We start from the raw sequence: 21,390 nt of genomic DNA on the forward strand, positions 1-21,390 counted from the left end.
AACAGAACGAGCCCAATTAAACAATCTGATGCTGAACCTCAAGCTTCTAGAAAAAGAAAAGCAGGACAACCCCAAAGCTCATACAAGGGAGGAAATTATAAAGATGAGAGGAGAAATCAATGCAATGGAGACTAAGAGAATGATACAAAAAATCAATGAAGCCAAGAGTTGGTTCTTCAAAAGAATCAACAAAACTGACAAACCTTTAGCCAACCTTGTCAGAAAAAGGAAGGAAAAGGCCCAAATCCATGCAGTTAGGAATGAAAAGGGTGAAATTACAACAGACCCAGCAGAAATCCAGAGAATCATCAATACCTACTTCCAGAACCTATGTGCCAACAAGATGGAAAACACAGAAGAAATGGAAAGATTCCTAGACACGTATGAATTACCAAAGTTGAAGGAAGAAGACCTAAAAATTCTAAACAACCCAATATCAATCAATGAAATTGAAAACGTAATTAAAAACTTACCAACCAAGAAAAGCCCGGGTCCTGATGGCTTCACTGCTGAATTCTACAAGACATTTAGAGAGGAACTGCTGCCACTACTGTTTCAACTCTTCAATGAAATTGAAAGGGAAGCAATATTCCCAGATTCATTCCTGGAAGCAAGCATCACCTTGATCCCCAAAGCAGAGAAAGACCCAACCGCAAAAGAGAACTATAGGCCAATCTCATTAATGAACATAGATGAAAAAATCCTTAATAAGATAATGGCAAACAGAATGCAGAAAATCATCAAGAAGATCATACACCCTGATCAAGTGGGATTCATCCCAGGGATGAACGGATGGTTCAATATACGAAAATCAATCAATGTAATACACTATATCTATAGAGCCAAGGACAAAAACCATATGATTATCTCCATAGACACAGAAAAAGCATTTGACAAAATCCAACATGCATTTAGGATAAAAACCTTACAAAAAATTGGAATAGATGGTCTCTACCTCAAACTGATAGAAGCCATCTATGAAAAACCAACAGCCAGTATCATACTAAATGGTCAAAAACTGAAATCCTTCACACTAAAATCAGGAACAAGACAAGGATGTCCACTATCACCACTCTTGTTCAATATAGTTCTGGAAACATTAGCCACGACAATTAGACAAGAGAAAGAAATAAAAGGAATAAAGATAGGTAATGAAGAAGTCAAATTGTCATTATTTGCAGATGACATGATACTCTATATAGAAGACCCCAAGAACTCCACCAAAAGTCTTCTAGACTTAATAACCAAATTCAGTCAAGTAGCTGGTTACAAGGTCAACACACAAAAATCAATAGCTTTCCTCTACATCAATGACAGACTCACTGAGAGAGAAATACGGCAAATAATTCCTTTCACAATAGCATTCAAAAAACTGAAATACCTAGGAATCATCCTTACAAAAGAAATCAAAGACCTCTCCTCTGAAAACTATGGCACTCTGAAAAGAGAGATTGAAGATGATATCAGAAAATGGACAGACATCCCCTGCTCCTGGGTAGGAAGGATTAATATAGTGAAAATGGCCATACTTCCAAAACTGTTATATAAATTTAATGCAATTCCAATTGAGATCCCAGCAGCATACTTCATAGACCTCGAGAAAACAATCCAAAAATTCATTTGGAACAAGAAGAGACCCAGAATAGCAAAAGCAATTCTAGGTAACAGAGACATGGCAGGGGGTATCACAATCCCCAACCTGCAACTCTACTACAAAGCTACTGTGATAAAAACAGCATGGTACTGGCAAAGAAACAGACCTGAGGACCAATGGAACAGATTAGAAGATGCAGAAACAACGCCAGACACACTCAGCCATCTCATCTTCGATAAAGGAGCCAAACACCCTCACTGGAGGAAAGATAGCCTCTTTAATAAATGGTGTTGGAAAAACTGGGTTTCAACTTGCCAAAGATTAAAACTAGACCTGTATCTCTCACCATGCACTAAACTAAAATCAAAATGGATTAAAGATCTAAATATTAAAATAGAAACTCTGAACCAGTTGGAACAGAGGTTAGGTAGAACTCTTGAAGACATCGGTGTAGGAAAAGATTTTATGAACAAAACCTCAGTTGCCCATGAACTAGCACAAACAATCAACAAATGGGATCTCTTCTTATTAAAAGGCTTCTGCACAGCAAGAGAAACCACCAGCAGTGTGAAGAGACAATCCACAATGTGGGAAAATATCTTCACCTGCTCTTCCTCAGACAAAAGTCCACTATCTCGAATCTATAAAGAACTTAAAAAGATCAGACCTCCCAAATTTAAAGACCCAGTCCAGAAATGGGCATCTGAAATGAACAGACATTTCTCAGACAAAGAAGTAGAAATAGCAAATAAATACATGAAAAAATGTTCAACATCACTGGTCATTCGAGAGATGCAAATGAAAACAATGCTGAGATTCTACTTCACTCCAGAAAGAATGGCTGCTATCATGAAATCAACCAATAACAAATGCTGGCGGGGCTGTGGGGAAAGAGGAACCCTGCTGCACTGCTGATGGGAGTGTAGACTGGTCCAAGCACTGTGGAAATCAGTATGGAAATACCTCAAAGAACTAGGACTGGAAGTCTCATTTGACCCCGCTATTCCACTGCTGGGGATCTTCCCCAAAGAATTAAAAGAATCATACCACAGTGATATATGTGCACCCATGTTCATAGCAGCACAGTTTGTGAGAGCTAAAACTTGGAAACAGCCCAAATGCCCATCAACTGGAGACTGGATAAAGAAAATGTGGTTTTTTAAATAAAATGGAGTACTACTCAGCCATAAAAAATGAGAAATTAGAGACATTTATAGCTAAGTGGATGCACATTGAGGCGATACACTTAAGTGAAATAAATAGGACACATATGAATAAATACTGAAGAGTTTCTCTGGTGTGAGAAACTGAAAGTGTAAATAAGGACTAAATGTATTAATAGGTAATGTGAAATAGGAAGAAAAGGTGCAAAGGGGAAGGAAGTGGGAGGGCTAGAGGAAAGGATCGAAGGGAATGGAATTAATATGAGAAAATGGAAAAATAGGAACAAAATCTTTGTAATTAGGGAGGAATGGAGGGGTTGAAGGGAGGGCTGGGCAAGGGTGAAAAATAAGAACCAAGAGAGACTATGTAAAGGTGCAAATTTCCAATGATGAATGTCATTATATTGTATACCTAAAATGTACCGATGATTAGAATGAATAATCGATAATGTAAAATAGGAAGAAAAGGTCCAAAGGGGTAGGGGTAGTGGGAGGGACAGGGGAAAGGAAAGAAGGGAAAGGAAAAATGATGAGAAATAGAAAAAATGGAAATAAAGTCTTTGTAAATAGGGAAGGGTGGAGGGCGTGAAGGGAGGGCTAGGAATGTGGAAAAAATAAGAACCAAGATGCATTATGTAAAGGTACAATTCCCAATGAGAAATGTAAGTGTGTTGTATACCTACAATGTACCAATAAAAGAATTTAATTTAAAAAAATACCCCCACGTATACAGGAGACATTCATTAATTATACATTGCAAAGTAAAAATCAGAGCATTTCTAGAAAAGCAAGACTCCATTGGCAAAAGATAAATGTATTGTTATTCTATGTTACTCTGCAAATGTTTATCTATCAATTTAAAATAAACACACATATTTGGTGATTATTACTTTCATTCTTCTTCATTTAGCCATAGAATTTAATAGAAATTCAAACCTCCAGCAAGATTACCTTAAGCAATCTAATCGCAGTCACCCAGCACGTCCTACTCTGCTCTTCTTCTGCACAGAGCATTTTCAGGTCTCGGGGCCCTCCTGCTTTGTTAGGCTAGAAGGCCACAGCACATTGTTTATCGTTAATGCATATCTTGAAGGTAACACCTGTTGAAATAAAAGCCACTAAAATTCTCCTATATATGAGAAAGCTGTCTCTTTTAAAAAGAAATTAAAAGAAACTCAAGCTTACCTAAAAGGCTGAGGCTTGCTTTATTCATCTATCAAAATATTAAGCCTGTACCTTAAAGCAGAATCCATAGCTAGTCGGTGCTCCGTGTTTTTTTTTGCCTGCCATGGACACATAAACATCACTACTGCCAAATTCGCTGAAAAACTGCAAATGCCGTGGTTCCTTAAAAAAAGAAAAAAAGTGCGATCACCTCTCTCTCTCTCTCTGTCTCTCTCTCTATATATACATATCTGTTGAAAAAGATACATATTTTGCAAAACCTCTCTTTGCAATTCCATTATACTACATAATTTATGTCTTGGGTAAAAATTATCACAAACAGAATATCTGTGTAATAGCACAAAAAAAAAGACCAAAAAAAATTGAAAAAACCCCACTTAGTCACTTTGTTGTTAAATAAGCAGAATTGCACACAATTTTATTTAAATCGACAAATGGCAAGCTGCTCATAATTTAATTTCTAATGATATATATTTATATATAGAAATATAATTTATAAATATATTCAAAATATAAGTATATATATACTTATGTAATATCCAAGTTATATTTTTTAAACCTTTTATTTTCTATAACCAGCATTTCAAGGAATCTGAAAGAGAAAAAAGATAGCAAAGAATGGCTGTTCAAATTGTTTCTTTTAATACCCATTTCAAATAATGGCAGCCTTTCAAAGGGAAGAGGTTGGTTTCAGCTTCTGCAGCAGCTAGCCACAAAAAGAGAGAGAGATGATTCCGGCTCTTTTCAGATACAACCACCCCTCCCACCAGAAAACGCACCAAAGGAAACAACAAGACAGGGTGCATAACTACCTTGCTGTACAGGGAGAGGGAAGCCGTACAGATGAGGGCAGGGAAATCACCTGCACTGAAATATGGCTGATTTTCAAGGTAAAATGGAACCATGAACAGTTATTTTTTTCTCTGGGAAATCCAAGAGATTTAGAGCTGGTCATGGGAAATCAGTGGGTCATATTATTCTGTGATAGGTTAATAACTTGGCAAAGTGTTTAATTCTGCGGTTGAATGTATAATCAAAAGTGGCCAACATGCACTTGTTCTCCAAAACCTTGCTACCAGTGGAGTGATCTCAGACCATCAGAATTCACAGTACCAGGGGACTTGTTAGAGATGCAAAGTCTCAGGGCTCACCTCAGACCTCCTGAATCATTCTCTGCATGCTAACAAGATCTCAGGTGACACCATGTGGACTCAAATTTAGTATCTGTGCTCAAACACATACGTGCGTGCACACACGCACATCCAGAACATTCAGTAATATGAGCAACCCCATCTAAATCCAAAGAAACATCACTGTCATGTGCCAGTAGGCTATTCCAACTCTGATGACTGGTAGAGGAAGAAATTCACTGTATGTCATTTTTCTTACACACTTTAATCTAACGAAAGACTATGGTTCTTAACTGCCTTGAAGCATAAGGCAGAAAAGATATTTTTTAAAAAAGATCCTCACCGGGCATGGTGGCACATGCCTGTAATCCCAGCACTTGGGAGGCTGAAGCAGGAGGACCATTATGAGTTAAAGGCCACCCTGGACTACATAGTGAGTTTAAGGCCAGCTGAACTGCATAGGAAGACCCTATCTCACAAAAAGCCATAAAAAAAAAGTCTCATCTTAGGCCTTTAGAACAATGAAAGAGAAAAGAGAAAGTTACTCATATAACCATGTCTTTTAAAACTTTATTCTTGGTAGAAACTGTTTGCTAACAAAAAATGTCTGATTGCTAGGAAGATGAAGGAAAACCATCCCTTTACACTGAGAATGTAGAAATCAATACAGCACAGTCACTCATGTGGAAGTAAAAGGCAGGTTAAGAAACACTGGAAGGCAGTAAGAAACATGATGAGGATCTTACCCCTGTTGATTTTTGTACTACTACTAAAGGGATACCAAGGCTATGGCACCATAAGATTCTAAGGCTGAGTTCATGCCTGGCAAATCTAAACATGCACATATAAAGGACAAGATGGGCACTTAGAGGTTTTTCTGTACAGGTTTTTCTGTACAGACATAGGCATGTCTCCAAGGCTTGCAGTACTAGTTACTAACTCCCATTCTGCCTTTACATCTCTAGAAAACAACATCAACAAGAATTTCTCATAGAAAAAAAATTTAAAAATGGTCTCCTTGCCAGGAGAAATGCCATACTAAAGTTAGATAAGCTACATATTTTGTATCAAGGTCATAATTATTAAAGATGCTGCAGTTTATATCTAGATGTCCCCCCAAAGCCTCATATACTCATAGGTGGGGCTTTGAGGGATGATTAAATAATGAGGGTGTGATATTCACTAGTGGATGAGTCCACTGATGAATTTATAACTAAATGTAATGTTAGGAGGAGGTGGGTCACTGGAGGTGTGGCCTGGAAGGGTATATCTACCTCCCTCCTCCCTTGATCCTTCTCTCTGCTTCTTGATTGCCATGCTGTGAGTAACCCTCTTCTGCCATGCCCCTCTCAGGCTGTTCTGCCTTGGAGTCAGCCGACTATGCCCTGAAACCGCTAAAAACTGTGAGCCAAAATAAGTCTTTCCTCCTTAGAGTTGTGAGTGTTGGGTACTGTGTCCCAGTGACAAGAAAGTAACTAAAATTTTGGTATGAGAGAAGTGGGGTCATTGCTGCAATGCTAGCCCACCATGTGGTTCAGAACCCTTTGGGACAGCCTTATGGGAAGAGTTTGGAAAGGTGTGGAGATGATGGCTGGGGACGCAGCCCTAGAATGCTGTTAGTGGAGCTTGATGAGACATTCTGGTTGGAGCTCAGAAGACCAGAAAGAATGTTGACAGTAATGCAGCCAGAAAAGACCAGGTTCAAGAGGTTTTAGTTCAGAAGTATTACCATGGAATGAGCAGGTACAGTCCAGGCCCTTGTGTATGCCAAGGTATGAACCGCAAGAGTACACCAGGTACCAAGTGGCAAGAAGCTACATTTATTGAAGATCACAGGAAGTTGTGTGCAGGGCAAGTCTATGCCAACAGACAGAAAAATAGTGCCAGAGTGACAGAAAAGCTAAAGCACTGCACAAAGGTCACTGCACATGGCAATAGCAAGTTCCTTGAAACTTAGAGGATATTCACCTCAGCCCAGGTGTCTCTCCCTGAATCTCTAGACATGATCAACAGGAATGATTGAAAGGGCGCGGTGTTATCTCAGGGGCTCTCAACAAGAATGCTTACCCTAGAATTCAATGTGATCTTAACTTCATGCATGACATGTAGTTCATATTTATGAATACTTAATAAGGTTTGAGTAGGTTTGATGGTCAGGCTAGGAGGTCAAACATGCATGTGCTCTCACCCAGAGCATCAGAGATCTCCTAGATTTTTGTTATTTTATTTTCTACCTCTCTCAGGACAGTGAAAGGAGGAATGAGCCATAGGTTGCTGTTTTAGATTTAAATGGATGGAAGGGAGTGACTTCCTCGGCTCCACTGTTTCTAACTGTATTAGAAAGACTGCATTGGCAGTTCCACTCCAGGCCATGTGCATTATGCTCTGGCAGAAAATTTGTCTGCATTTTTCTTGTGTCCTGAGACTTTGCAGGAAACTGAGATTAAGGTTGGCAGACCAATTAATCTGGAAGAGGAAATTTCAAGGCAGCCAAACATTCAGGCTGTGGCTTGGGTACTGATGGGGGCTTTTAGCCTATGCAAATCAAGAGCAAATACCCCAGCTGATTGATTTTAAAACTTGTGAGTTTGTCCAAAAAGAAAGCCCTGGTAAAGTTGGGGCTTGCAAAGATGGAGCAGAGGGGAACTCAGTTGCTAAAATGATTAGCATTAAAAAGAAGGCAAGTACTTTAAAAGAGGACAATAGGAAAAAGGCCTTGAGGTAATGTGAAGAGAACCAGTAAAAATATCATGGGCAGTGGGTTTTCTTAAAGAAGAATAAAGGAGTTAAAGAAGCATTATCACTTCTCCCTTTGAAGAATCAGTAGAATGAGAAAAACATGATTTACCTGATTTAAAATCTATTTTCCTCTGATTTTAAAAGTAAAAAATCAATCCAACACACATGTGTTAAACAACAACAAACAACTGGTAGGTTATTTCATACATAGAAACACTAAGAAAAGAGTAATCTTACAGAAATGTCTAAGACAAATCTAAAGCAGAGCAAAAATGGGTATTCATCTTAACAGTGCTTAAGATGGAAAAATTTGAAAAGTATTTTAAATGTTGAAGAAAGATAAGTTAAATCCAACTATGTGAAAGCATACTAGTATCCAAATGACATGTACTTTAAAAGATTTCTGTGAAGGGATGGGTTACTAAATTAATAAAGTTCCATTCCATAAAACATTACATTGCAGGGAAACACACACATGTGTACACATACATACTCACACACAAAAACAGCAGCCAAGGAAAACTATTTGAGGCAAAGGAGAAGACTAAGCAAAAGTAGTTGAGGAAAATACAGAAAAGTCAAGTATCACTCATTTGCAGCTCCATTTCCCAAACTGGACTATTACCCAAATATCTAGTCCCCATCATTAGCTATGTTCTGGGCTTTTCCATCTGGATGCTTTGTCCTTGATACAACACATGTAAGAGCTAGGATTACTGTCTTCCAAGCAGAGTGACCTTCTAGGAAACCTCCTGCTCCTGATTATGTTCTATCATTTTCTCTCTTTTCTTCCTTTGTCTCTTCCTCTAGAAACATTTTTAACTACTTCCTCTTCTTTTATATCAGTCACCCAAATCTGGCCATTTTCCATTTAATCTTCCAGCTACTCCTTTATTCTTGCCATTCACTACTGTTCATCCTCAGTTAGATCCCTTCACCTCCACCCTGAATTAATGAAATGACCATCAGCATCCATAGCATCCATGCCTTTAATCTCTCTCCCTCCCCCCTCCTCTCTCAGGTTTTAAGCTCCCAAGGCCACATTAATCTTCTTAAAATACTCTTCTGATCTCATTCACCCTTTTGTTAGAAATTTTTTCAATGACTTTCTGTAGTGAGTTAATGGTAGCCCCACAAAAGATATGCCCATGTCCTGGAAACTGTGAATGGGACCTTATTTAGAAAAAAAGGTCTTTACAGATGTAATTAAATTAGGCATTTGAAGATGAAATCATCCTAGATTATTCAAGTAGGGCTTAAACACAGTAAATGCCCTTATAAGAGATACACAGGGAGGAAGAGGAAGCCATGTAAAGATAAAGACAGAGATTGGAGTTAGTCAGGCATAGCCAAGGTACATCTGCAGCCATAAGTAACTAAGACTGAGAATTTAAAAGATCAAATAATAAAAATGGGAAAAAATAGTCAAATAGACAATCAATGAATATTTCTAGTCTAAAAGACTGTAAGTTTGCAGATTGAATGTGTGCAGAGAATCAAGCAAGATATAGTAGACTTATTAGAACACACCTAATAATATGGCACAGAAACTGATGAACACTAATGAATATAAGATTATTTTAAAAAGAGCTAGAGAGAAATGCCAGTTTACCCATAATGAAGCAATGGTGTTGTTACTGATAACAACAGATGCATGAAAACAGAATTACAATAATCTTTCATGAAAACCCCAAACCATTTTTAGTTGAAAGATACCAAATGCACTGTATAAAATTTCAACATTTATAAACCATAGACTACATGGCATAGTGGGCACAGACTAGATGCACAGAAACACAAGAGTGCACAGTGCTGAGCACTGTGGAAATATATGTAAGTGACTGTGTGGGTGTGGGTGTATATCGGTGTAATGATGTGCATAGGTGTAGGTATACAGCAACAAACAAATAAGCACACCCACTCAACCCTGATCATGACATCCTAACTTTCTCTAGGAATTTATCTTCTAGGTAAGGAAATAAAATAACATACACAAAGTAACTAAAGAGCAAGAAAGTAACTAAAGAACAAATAACTAAAAAGCAAGAAACAGTCATGTGTTACTGATTGCCCTGCTGATGTTGATTAATAGCAGTTCAGAAGCAGCAAGATTAGTCATAGGACCTACGATGAAAAGAATAGGTACAAACTACATTGAGCTTCAAAATGGACTTCAGGGTGGGGCAAAACAAACAATGTATCTGGTATTAAAATTGGAGCATCCAAAGTCCATCAATGATACATAGAAACTAGGGCGAAATAAAACTGAACAGTTTTTAAACAAATTATGATAGTTATGTTTGGGATTCAAAAAAAGTATTAACTTGTGACATTAAGTAATAAAGAGATCAATATAAAAAAGTAAAGTCTGTTTTAACTTACAGCTAATATATCATTCATAACACATACCAGGTTACTTCAATTTACCTTTGATGTCCCCTTAGTAGAAAAATATAAACCAGATCTTCTGAGAAGGAAATAAATTTTTTTCCAGGACTTCTTTCCCTGTTCTTTTGCATGTAAGAAGCCATGGATTTCAGGATATGTACTTGAATTTATAAACATCTGAAAGAAAAATCAGTCTCATGTTTTTAACCTTTTACCAATTAAATATAAATATGCAAAACCAAACAGCGTCAATATTATCCACATATCATTACTAAAATCATAATGCATGTAAAATAGAAAATAAATCTTTCAAAATCATGAGACAAGTTCCACATGAAAATGTTCACAAAATATATATTCTAAGTGATCAATACTTAAGTAAACGCAAATTATAAGCTATTGGAATGTCGACTTGAAAAGCTGGATTATTTATAGAGTTAAGTCCTGATACTTATCATCCTTTTTGCATGGCTTTCCCTGAGACTATAGGTTTATTTATCAACATCACTATTATACTGTATAAAACCACAATCCTAACTTCAATTGTTACTCAAGAAGCTGAGTCAAGTTCACCTCTCTGATGAGGGTAAAGTATACAATCTCTTCCCTGTCTTTTGTGATTCTCAATTATGGGTAGATATGGCAGGTTTTTTCAGAGAGTATCCCAACAATATCTTTCATCCCACAAGCTCTTCTGCTATCTGATCTTAGCATTGAGCTATGAAGAGGTTGCATCTGTTTGTCTACTCCCTTAAATTTGATGAAGCCTGTCACTACTTTGATCAATGGAATATGGTGGAAGTGACAGTCAGCAGGCTCTACATGTAGTCCTAGCAGGACAGCTTCCAAAACTTAACTCTTGGAAGCCAGCTGTCACTTGGGAAATGTGATCACCCGAAGACTACCATGAATGAGAAGCCCAGTGAAAATGGAAAAACATTGGAGGATGAGCCATCATGTGGAGAGAAAGAAAGAGAAGCCAAAAGTGCCAAGTCACATGTAGTGAAAAAGCAAATTTAGAAAGGAACCCTCAATCAACAAGCGGGGAATCAAAGTATTTCAGAAACAACCCTCCCAGAAAACTCTTTCTAAATATCTGCCCCTCAAAATTATTGGCAAAATGTGAGTGGGTACTTTAAGCCATTAAGGTTTGGAAGAGTTTGTTATACACTATTAATTAACTGAGACAGCAGGCATGGTTGTCAGGAAAAGGAGAATGGAAAGGAAGAGCTCTATGTGAGGGGCTATGCTCAACACACTTAATAAGACAGTAGAAATGCATTAGTGTCTCATTAAAAGAAGAAAATAGAAATTCCTATGAATAAACAAATGCAAAAATGGAAAAATGAAAGTAAGAAATTATTAACTACAACAATATACTATATTTTAAAAGACTATTCAGGGAAATGCTGAGAATATTTACATTTTTTAGTAAATTGCTAAAAATTTTCAAATTTAATGAGTCACGGACATTAATTAATTGACATGCAAAACAGGCAAGTAGGTTTTTTAGTTTGAGTGCTTTCCAAGTTATTAAACCAAACCAATTAAATTTTAAAAAGAGAGTCATAGAGGTCACAGTAGAAAAAGAAGAAACCTTTTAAAAAGTAGAAACATTGCCTCAGCGGAGAGAAGAGGTCAGGGGCACAGGCAGGACTATCTGATTCCAAAGACCATGATTTTTCTTGTTTTTATAATTTAACATTAAAGCAATGTAACTATGCTATGGAGAATTGGGAAAAGAAGGCAGAAGACTAACTCTTTCCCACCATCATGTCACTATAGAGAGGTGAAGCACTCAGAGGGCTGAGATCTGGGGGCCACGGCCATAGCTTCTATTGCCATTTATCCTAATAGTGTGAAAAGATGTCCCTGGGAAGCCCAGCATCATGGAAACAGCTTTTAGAAAAATCTCTTGGGACTCATCATATTTGTAAAATATTGTAAGCATGAAAATAAAATATACCATATTAAAAAGTCCATAGGGAAAATCTGTGACAGGTAACACCTGATAGATATATTTAAAGTCAAACTGTATTGGAAATATTAAGTCATCTTAATGCCCAGACAATACTGAGTGTGTGTGGGAATGCCAGGGCTCAGCAAAAGAAGCAGCAGCCATAATGAAGCCACTGCTCAACAGTAACCTGCACAAAATGACTTTGTGATACCAAATCTATGAATCTATCAAAAATAAAATAATAAGTTGTTCACTTATTGTTATGACAGTGTCTTAGAAAACAGTCATCTCAACAACTGCCAGTTGGTGAGAAATGAGCCCAACAGATACAAAGCTAAAGAAATTTTTAATTAGGTAACTAGTATTCTTAGTTTGCCTGAGACTATCTGCAAATAACTTCTTCACAGCTATTATATATGTAAGAATCTGATATATATTGTGTTCTGTTATTTTTATACCTTGCATTTAATTGCTAAATATTTTATCAAAAACTGGATTGACGGTATTTATTGTGAAAGCCCATATTAAATATTAGCTGGTAAAATGCCTCCAATTTATGGGGAATTTTTCAAAGCCTTACAATTTTTTTACATATATCACACAGCAAAACTTAAAGTTTCCTTTCATGACAAATATTTTTAAATGTTTAAACTCTTTTGACAGCTAGTCAGGTCTTAGAAGAATATAGTTACAGACATTATTGATTTAGGGCATTCTTTTACACAGTTTTGTTTTGTTTTCTTCCTTTTTGGTTTACCTCCAGCAAAAATGAGTCATTCAAGATAAGACATTTCAAAATCCAGGCATGACAAAAAAGACATCAGAGTTTCTCTGTTATAGTGTTACTGACACATTGTAATGAAAATATATTTTACCTGCAAAATCTGTGTGGGGGATATTTCACCATTGGTTTCAGTTGCAAAAGATACCATGTGCTCTGGAAAAAAATACTGACAAACCAAACAGGTTAAATTATCCCGAAACCCATGCTAGAAAAGAATCGATTATGATCAATATAGTAGTCTATCAGCAAAAGTCCTCTAATAAAGTGTGTCTAATATTCAGAGTGATTTTGAAAATGCCAGTCCTTGGACTTTACCATCACACATCTTTAATGAGCACATGTAGAGTTGGCCCAAAGATTAGCAAACACCCCAGGTGGTGCTTATGTGAGAGATCCTCTTACATGGAGTTATGAAACACTGCTTTGGATTTGACAATGAACTTGCTGTCATATCTCTTCCCTAAGTCCTTCAAACCACTCTACCAGGTACTAGAATACTGCTGACCGATTTCAAAAAGTCAAGACTCACAGAAGTAAAAGGCCAAGGCTATGTCCAAGGTCAAACCCCAGAAATAGAGGACCCAGGACTCAACTGGGGAGCTAAATAAAAGTCCAGTCCTTTCCGCCTACTGTTGGTTCAAACTTGTTTAATCATAAAATTTATTCAGAGAATTTGTTTAAAATAGCAATTCCCAGGCCTTATTCTTTGATTCTGATTCAGTAGGTCTGGGCAGGTCATCTGGGCAGGTCTTGAATTCTGTGTTTTTAATAAGTACTGGGACTTCCCTAGGTAAATTTCATGATCAGACAAGTTTGAGAAAATATATTCTCCTATATTTCCTCTAGGACAGGGTTTTTTACAGCAGTCTGCTAACATTTTGGTCTAATAACTCTGTGTTGGGGGGGGGGCGGGTTTGCCCTGTGCATTATAGGATATTTAGCAGCATTTTAGCGTCTACCACGAGTAGCACTCCTACTCAGTGGTCTGATGTGACAATAGGTAATGTCCCCAGAATGGCCAAATCACCACCCTCCCTACTTGAAAACCACTGTTTCAAGTCTACAAAACATGCCCAGTCTTGCTTAAAAATAAATATAACAAAAAATGAGCACTAAACTATATTTCTTTAAGTGCGACTTTAAAATTCTCCCTTTAATAAAGGTTTGCAACAAGAAAACAATTTCCCTTCAAATCTAATTCTATTTAATTTTTATTAGAACTCTTATTTTCTTTGTCAAAGATCATCCCATTATGTTTCTATTAATAGGTTAAAATAAAAGAGAACGTAAGAGGTCTTTCAGGGTTTGAAAATATTCTATTATGGTGTGATCATATATTTTTCATAAAGGATCATTTCAATCCAATTATCCAAAACTTAGTGTAAAAATATGCTTCAGCTGCAGAGATAAAAACAATTTAAAATAATGAGCCCAGAGGCTATTCTGACTTCTCTAGTTTCCTTGTCTTCATTAGAATGTGGCATACATTTATTTTCTTTTAAAGAGAACTATAATGAAAGTAGTATTTACTACATAATGCACTGTCTTTATTTCATTTCTACTTAGCTCAGAAATCATTGCATTGAAAACAAAATAATCTGAAGCAGAAAGATTCATGTCAATCTTAAATTTCTGGGTGAGGTACCATTCTCCCAACCATCGCCAATCTATTTTTATCTTAGAATGTTTCTTGCACAAATTTCCTAATTTCCATGAAAAGTTGTACAATATTTTGGAATGTACTTCAGGATGTACTATAATTCATTTTCAAATCAATGTATAATTTTGTTTTGTTTTGTTTTATTTTCCTCAAAGGCAAGAGAAAGATGCAATGGTCCCCACAAACTAGGTTTCTTACTACTTTTAAATTAAATAATCAAAATGGCCTCAGTAAGTCTTATAAAATGTTTCCCTAAACTCCTGTGTATCATACTGACTAATAATTGTTTAAGAAATTTATTATTTTGCAGAATCCTTTTGTACAATTTATAGGTACCTTTTTCACATAAAATTGTACTCACTCATTTAATTTCTATAACTGATATTTCACTTACCATTGGGTTTTTAAAGAATTCATATTTGGCATAATTTTTTCTAAAGTATAGCTTATTTTCTTCTTCCATTCCCCACTTAGACAGCACTTCAATAACCAGCTCGTGATCTTCTATTGTTCTTTCTGTAAAGAATGCTTCAGTGAGTGTGTTGACAGATAAACAAACAAACTTACATGTATCACAATACAAACACATAAGATAGATTACATATATATCTCTATTAAACATAGCAAATTTCAATTCTTAAATATCCAAATTAATAAAATTTCTTATCAAGTTTGAATTAGTATCATTTTTATACCAAAGTACTCACAATTACATAAATACTGCAAAATAACTTTTGCTAATTCTCTATCTCCTTTTATTGCTATGTAAATTACAATACAAGTTTGATAACAGATCTGCATTAAGACATGAAAGCTATTCTTTCTCCAACTCATCACTGTGCCAAAATTAAAATATTTATTTCAAGGTTGAACAATTCACCTCATTAAGAGTTGAGGAATTTTGACAGGTTCAATATGCATTTAAGACACATAATCTGAGTAGTTGAGAAAAAAATTAAAACATGCTTTAAATGGAAAATTCTCATACAAATAGGTACATTTGTTAAAGCAACTCAATTTCTTATGGCACTTTATACTTTCCAGACTAATGTTAAGGAAAATATATTTTATATTAACAATGAAGATAATTAGGTAAGGTGGGAAGGCTCTTAGTAGAAAAGACATGTAAATGAACCAAGCAACAGCAACTTTAAAGAGGTAAAACATAATTTGAAAATTTTCTTTTTTAATAAGAAACTGTGATGGTGTTCATAATTCCCCAATCTGGAAGCCCCTAAATATTTTGACATGAGAAAGAATAAACTATTTAAAAAGCATTATATATACATATATATACATATATATATCCATATCAAAAATCCCCAACAATATTGATGAATTTCACAAACGTAATATCAAATGAAAGAAATTAGACACAAACAGTACACATTGCATGACTCCACTTATATAAGGTTGAAGACAGGAAAAAATCAACCTATGGTGTTAGATAGAGGGAATATGAGCCACGCGGGGAACCAGTCAGGGGGTAATTTATTGATCTGGGTGTTGGTTACTCAGGTACATGCAATATCTGAGAAGTCACTAAGTTATCCAAATATGATTCGTGTTTACTTAATGTATGTCATATTTCAATAAATAGATTGGAAAGAAACATAACCATGAAATTATCAATGTAAAAGAGGAAATGGAGAATACCCAGCCAAGGAAGATGAAATTTTATACATTTTTATAGTGTTTCTAGGACCTTTTTGAAAAGTATCTCTGTCTTAGAAATTCAGTCCTCAACAGTGATCTGTGACCTACTACACCTGAACCCGGGAAAGTAATGTCATACTTAAATAGAAGCATATTCATCTGAAAGCATTCTTGAAGGAGTGCTTAGTGAATATGCATGAGTTTGAGCTAAGTATATATCAACTGTTCCTAACTCTGATTGCTCCTTTTCTGTCTCAGTGACTGGCTCCCTTCTCTGCTTCTCTTTCTGAAGATTCGGTCCTTGGTTCAATTTTCCCTTTTCCCTCTTTAAACTAATTCACATTCTTCTTTTCCATTACATTAGTCAGGTTCTTTGAAGCAACAGCTCTTCCTACAGTTGCTTTCATCCATGCTCTAGTCCTAACAATGAAATACTCTGCCACCTTAAACATAGTTTGTGTAAAACTGCAGCCAGTATGTTGGCTCTGCAATACAGTAAATATGGAATTACCATAAGATGCAGCAATTCTGGTTCTGGGCAAATACCCAAGAAGTAAGAAATTCAAACAGATACATAAACACCAATGTTCACAGCAGCATCCTTCACAACAGCCAAAAAGCAAAAAAACGACAACCTACTGTCCATCAAGGGATGAATATATATATCTATATATAGATATATATATATATACACACAAAGGAATAGTCAGTCTTACAAATGAATGAAGTTATGTCACACACAACAACACAGACGAACCTTGGAGGCATTATGCTAAATGTTAAATAAGACAGATAGAAAAGACAAATATGGTATGAGTCCACTTATATAAGGTACCTAGAACAGTCAACTTCAGAGAGGCAAAAAGGAGGTGGGTGGCTGCCAGGGGCTGAGGGTGAGGGAAGAATGAGCAGTTATTGTTTACTTCGTACAGTTTCAGTACGGAAAGATAAAAAGTCTGGTGATAAACAGTGGTAGCTGTTGCACAAGAATGCGAACGTAATGCCACGGGACTATATATTTAAAAAATACTTAAGACAGTAAATTTCATGTTATGTATATTCTACCATAATTTTTAAAATACCTTAAAAACAAAACAAAGTCAACTTCCTTTTCACTTCCCTCAAAGTGCTTTTTCATCCTTAATTCTCTCTTCTCCTTTATTGTTATTGTTTTTAATACAAAACACACTTTTGCATCTTTCTCTGCGTACATTCCTACATTCTTCATTCCTGACAGACCCAGCTACCAGCTGCTCTTCTACATGTCCCTCACAACCAACAATCACACCATCCCCACTGTCACCACTTCGATTTAGACCTTTCTCTTTTCCTATTCTCCAAACCTCTAGTCTCTCATTCTTTTAATCCATCCTAGACACTGATATCAGAGCAAACCCCTAAAACATCTGTGTCAGTGTAAATCCTGCTCAAAAAGTTTGTCTACTTCTATTTGTTACAAGATAAACTTATGCAGTCTGGTAGCTATAATTTATTCATCATCTATCCATTCAACAAATATTTACCGAAGGAGTGCCAGACACTCCTCTTGGAGCTGAGAATTTTGTTGTGGATAGGACAGTAAGAAACAGCTGCCTTCATAGAGATTTCATTGTTATGGGAAGATAGACAATAAGTAACTCTAAATCTTAAAAGCTGGCCAAAACCCCTACAAGATAAAAAGAACAGGGAAGAGAGAGAAAATGCTGAAGGTACAGGAGAAAAGGATCTATTTGAAACAGCTTGCCAGGGAAGGGTTTATTGAGATGATAATATCTGAACTAAGGTCCAAAGGAGAAGAAGCACAAGCCAGGCAGATACTTAGAGAAAGAAAAAGAGCAAAGCCCTTGAGATACAGGCAAGGCCAATATGTTTGAAGCACAACAAGAAGGTTTATGTGACTACAGCTGAGTGAGCCAACGGGAGAGGACCAAGAGAAGAGGATAGAGAAGAAATGGTACAGGATAGAGTTGTACAAAGCACCAAAGTAAGGATTCAGCTTTTCTTCAGAGTTACATGATAAACCATACTGAATACAAGAATAATATGAACCAACATGTTTTAATTGGGTCATACTCCCTGTGGAGTAGAGAACTGATTTCAAAAGTTTCAAGGGCATGAAGACCATGTAGTAGACAACTGCAACTAACCAGGGAATACACTATATGGTTAATTTTTTTTGAAGCAAAGCATTTTAGATATATATAATGATAACACTCATCATAGGGAATTTGCACCTGTACATGATATATCCTGCCTCTTCTTTTTTCCCCATTCCTCCCCCGGTTTAGATTAGCATGTTAACAGTGGATGTGGTGAGAAATAGGCAGAATCTGGATCTATTCTAAAGGTACCGCCAATAGGATTTGCTGACACAGTGAATATGAAGTGAAAAAAAAAGAAGAGTACTCAAGGAAGACACTAAGGTTCTTGGCCTAAGCATTTTGCAGAACTGTGCTACCATTAATGAGCTAGGAAGACCGTAAGAGAAGCAATTTGGGGGGAGATTCAGTAATCACCAAGATAGCAAATGAACTTTCATCCCTAGTAATCTTTCAATCTTTACTTCTATTTCTCAAATAAACTCAGCTGATATTTTGAAGCTCATAAAACACAGGTACACATGAGTAAACATACTACCTACTAAACATTGTACCTATATTCTCTGCACCTGCAGTGGGAGAAAATTTCAAGGAATTGATCAAGGTGCTTACTTATTTCTTTTGTTACCAGTGTTTCCTTGTACCTATTACCTTTCTCTATGATTAAGGAAATAGCCTGTGTTCTGTCCTCAACACATTACACCAAGAGAAAAAAAAATGATGGAGACGTCTTGGTTTTTGAGTTTCAAAGCAGATGGTATCAATGTATATTAAGTATTACTGCTTGTGGAGACTCTGCCCAGCCCAGAAGACTACTGCCTCATATAGGGATCTAGCCCAATCTTCCTGGAAAAGGAGCTAAGTTAAAGAGTTAATGAGAAAAAAGTCAAGTGGAAACTTAGAGGGATCTAGCATGATGACGGCCCCATGTGACTCCATAATCTGGTCCTTTGCAGAACCAGAACCTTATCTGGGTGCTAAGACTTCAGATAAGTTTAAAGATTGTTGAGTAACTCAAAGCATAGCCTTAAACAACTTCAAGCCTTGAGAAACCCTGCATCTAGCATCGTGAGAAGTGATAGCCGAGTTCATTGTCAAGTCCATACCATTCCAGTGTAGGGAAAAAACTCTGCAGTCAGGTTCCCCAAAGGGAACACGGAAGAGCTAAGAGATCATGAACTTAAGGGGCTTTGTGCTGCATGCAATAAACATGAATGGAGTAAGGGTTTCCAGAATATAAAGAGAACAATTGAGTAAGAAATAGACAGACACCTCACTTGGGATTTAAATGCTCACCAGGATGTTGCAAAGGTAAAGGTGGCTCTTGACCTTCAAATAGAAACATTTTAAACCTGTATGGAACTAATGAATAGAACCTGCATTATTTACCACAACAAGCTTAGGAAAAATCCAGACAGCAAGCAAACAATAGGTCAAATATTCTTTTGTTACAAAAGCAGGAAACAGAGTCAGAAATTAACTCAAGTAACAGAAATAAAGGTGAGTATATGTATGGTTAACAAAAAGTTGAGTCTAGTCTCAATTGGAGAGCTGTTTCATTATTGTATTTAATTCCTAAAATACCTGTATTGGTCTGGATAACAGCCCTAGAGATGACAGGTGCTAATTCATAGAACTTGTAGATGTTACCTGATATAGCAAAGACTTTGCAGATATCACTAATTGAGGGATACTGAGTTGACAAGAATACTGGATTTAGGTGGGCCATAAATACAAATCACAAGCATCTTTTTAAGAGAGAGGCAGAGAAGATATGATATAGACAGGGGAGGAAAATGCAGTATGATCACAAAGGCAGATATTCAAGCGGTGTGACCACAATCCAAACAGCTGGAAGGGGCAATTAACAGACTCCCCTTACAGCCCTTGGAAGGAGCACAACCCTTCAGAGTTGTGGAAGTATACATTTCTGTTATTTAAGCCACTAATTTATGGTAATTTGTTACAGCATCCTTGGGATAGTAATGTAATAATCCAATAAACAATTTTCATTTCCATTTTACAGATAGAAAAACTGAAGTTCAGAGCAGCCAACCTGCCCAGGGTGAAGAACAATCATGTATCTGACTCCAAGTCAATGATCTTTCTGCACAGCACTGCCTCTGCCTGAGTGGAAGTTCTCACCTAGCAGGGATTCCTGCCACCTCTCTTGGGTCTGTTTATACCCCAAAGCACTCTTTCTGCATCAGCTAAAATCATTCTCATTTTCCTGAAGTTTTCATGTTTCTATTCCCTCAATTTCTTGTATTTTAAAGGATGTTCAATACATATTTGCTAATGAACTGAAAATAAACACATTTTGAATGTAAGTGAAAGATAGTAATGCACAAGATTTCAAGTTACATCAAACTTAACTTGCCATGAAAGTAACATAAGTCATTTTAATTTAGACTGTGTATTAGTCAGCTTTCCTATTGCTAGGACAAAATACCTGACACTATTTAAGGAAGAGAGGTTTATTTTGGCTCATGGTTTCAAAGGCTCAATCCATGGTTAGTTGGCTCCAAGGCATGGTGGAGCAAAGCTGTTCAACCTATGCCAACCAGGGAACATAGCAAGATGAAGCACCAGACAGTCATACCTTCCAAAGGCATGCCCCAAATAACCCATGTCCTCTGACAGAACGCTCTTTCCCAAAGGTACATTTAACTGTGAACTTATCGATGGATTAATCCACTAATGAGTACAGAGCCCCCTTGATCAACTTCCTTCTGAAAGCCCCACTTCTAAACACGTGAGCCTTTTGGGGGACATTCCAGATATAATAGACTCCATTTAAAAAGTAAACAAAAAGGGTTGAAAAATCAAGCTGCATTTGAACAACTATGACAAATGTGTAACTAAACAAATAGTGTAATATGTGCAGTTAAACAAAAGTTGAGTTTAGTCAAGGGTTTTGTTGACTACATGCAAATAAAAGGCAGAATATGAGTCTAGAAAGGAAAAGTAAGGAATAAAATATTTCAGAAAATTTCACAGAACTACAGTACTGAATGTTTAAATAATGTAAT

At 36.5% G+C, this 21,390-nt stretch overlaps 1 protein-coding gene across 2 annotated transcripts in view; it reads right to left on the bottom strand.

Moving 5' to 3' along the window:
* Grb14 (growth factor receptor bound protein 14) overlaps nt 1-21,390 on the bottom strand; it is a 137,848-nt gene that overhangs the window by 29,297 nt on the left and 87,161 nt on the right. For both annotated transcript variants that reach the window (XM_004835843.4, XM_004835844.4), the window contains 5 exons: nt 14,998-15,119; nt 13,035-13,109; nt 10,239-10,376; nt 3,994-4,104; nt 3,709-3,804 (listed from right to left, as the gene is read on the bottom strand). In XM_004835843.4, coding sequence (XP_004835900.1) covers nt 3,709-3,804; nt 3,994-4,104; nt 10,239-10,376; nt 13,035-13,109; nt 14,998-15,119 — 542 coding nt within the window. The remainder of the gene's footprint in view (nt 1-3,708; nt 3,805-3,993; nt 4,105-10,238; nt 10,377-13,034; nt 13,110-14,997; nt 15,120-21,390) is intronic.

Source organism: Heterocephalus glaber, unplaced genomic scaffold, assembly GCF_053883595.1.
Source record: "Heterocephalus glaber isolate CG9 unplaced genomic scaffold, H.glaber_assembly_v1.0 deba00000347, whole genome shotgun sequence".
NCBI classification, from domain to species: domain Eukaryota; kingdom Metazoa; phylum Chordata; class Mammalia; order Rodentia; family Bathyergidae; genus Heterocephalus; species Heterocephalus glaber.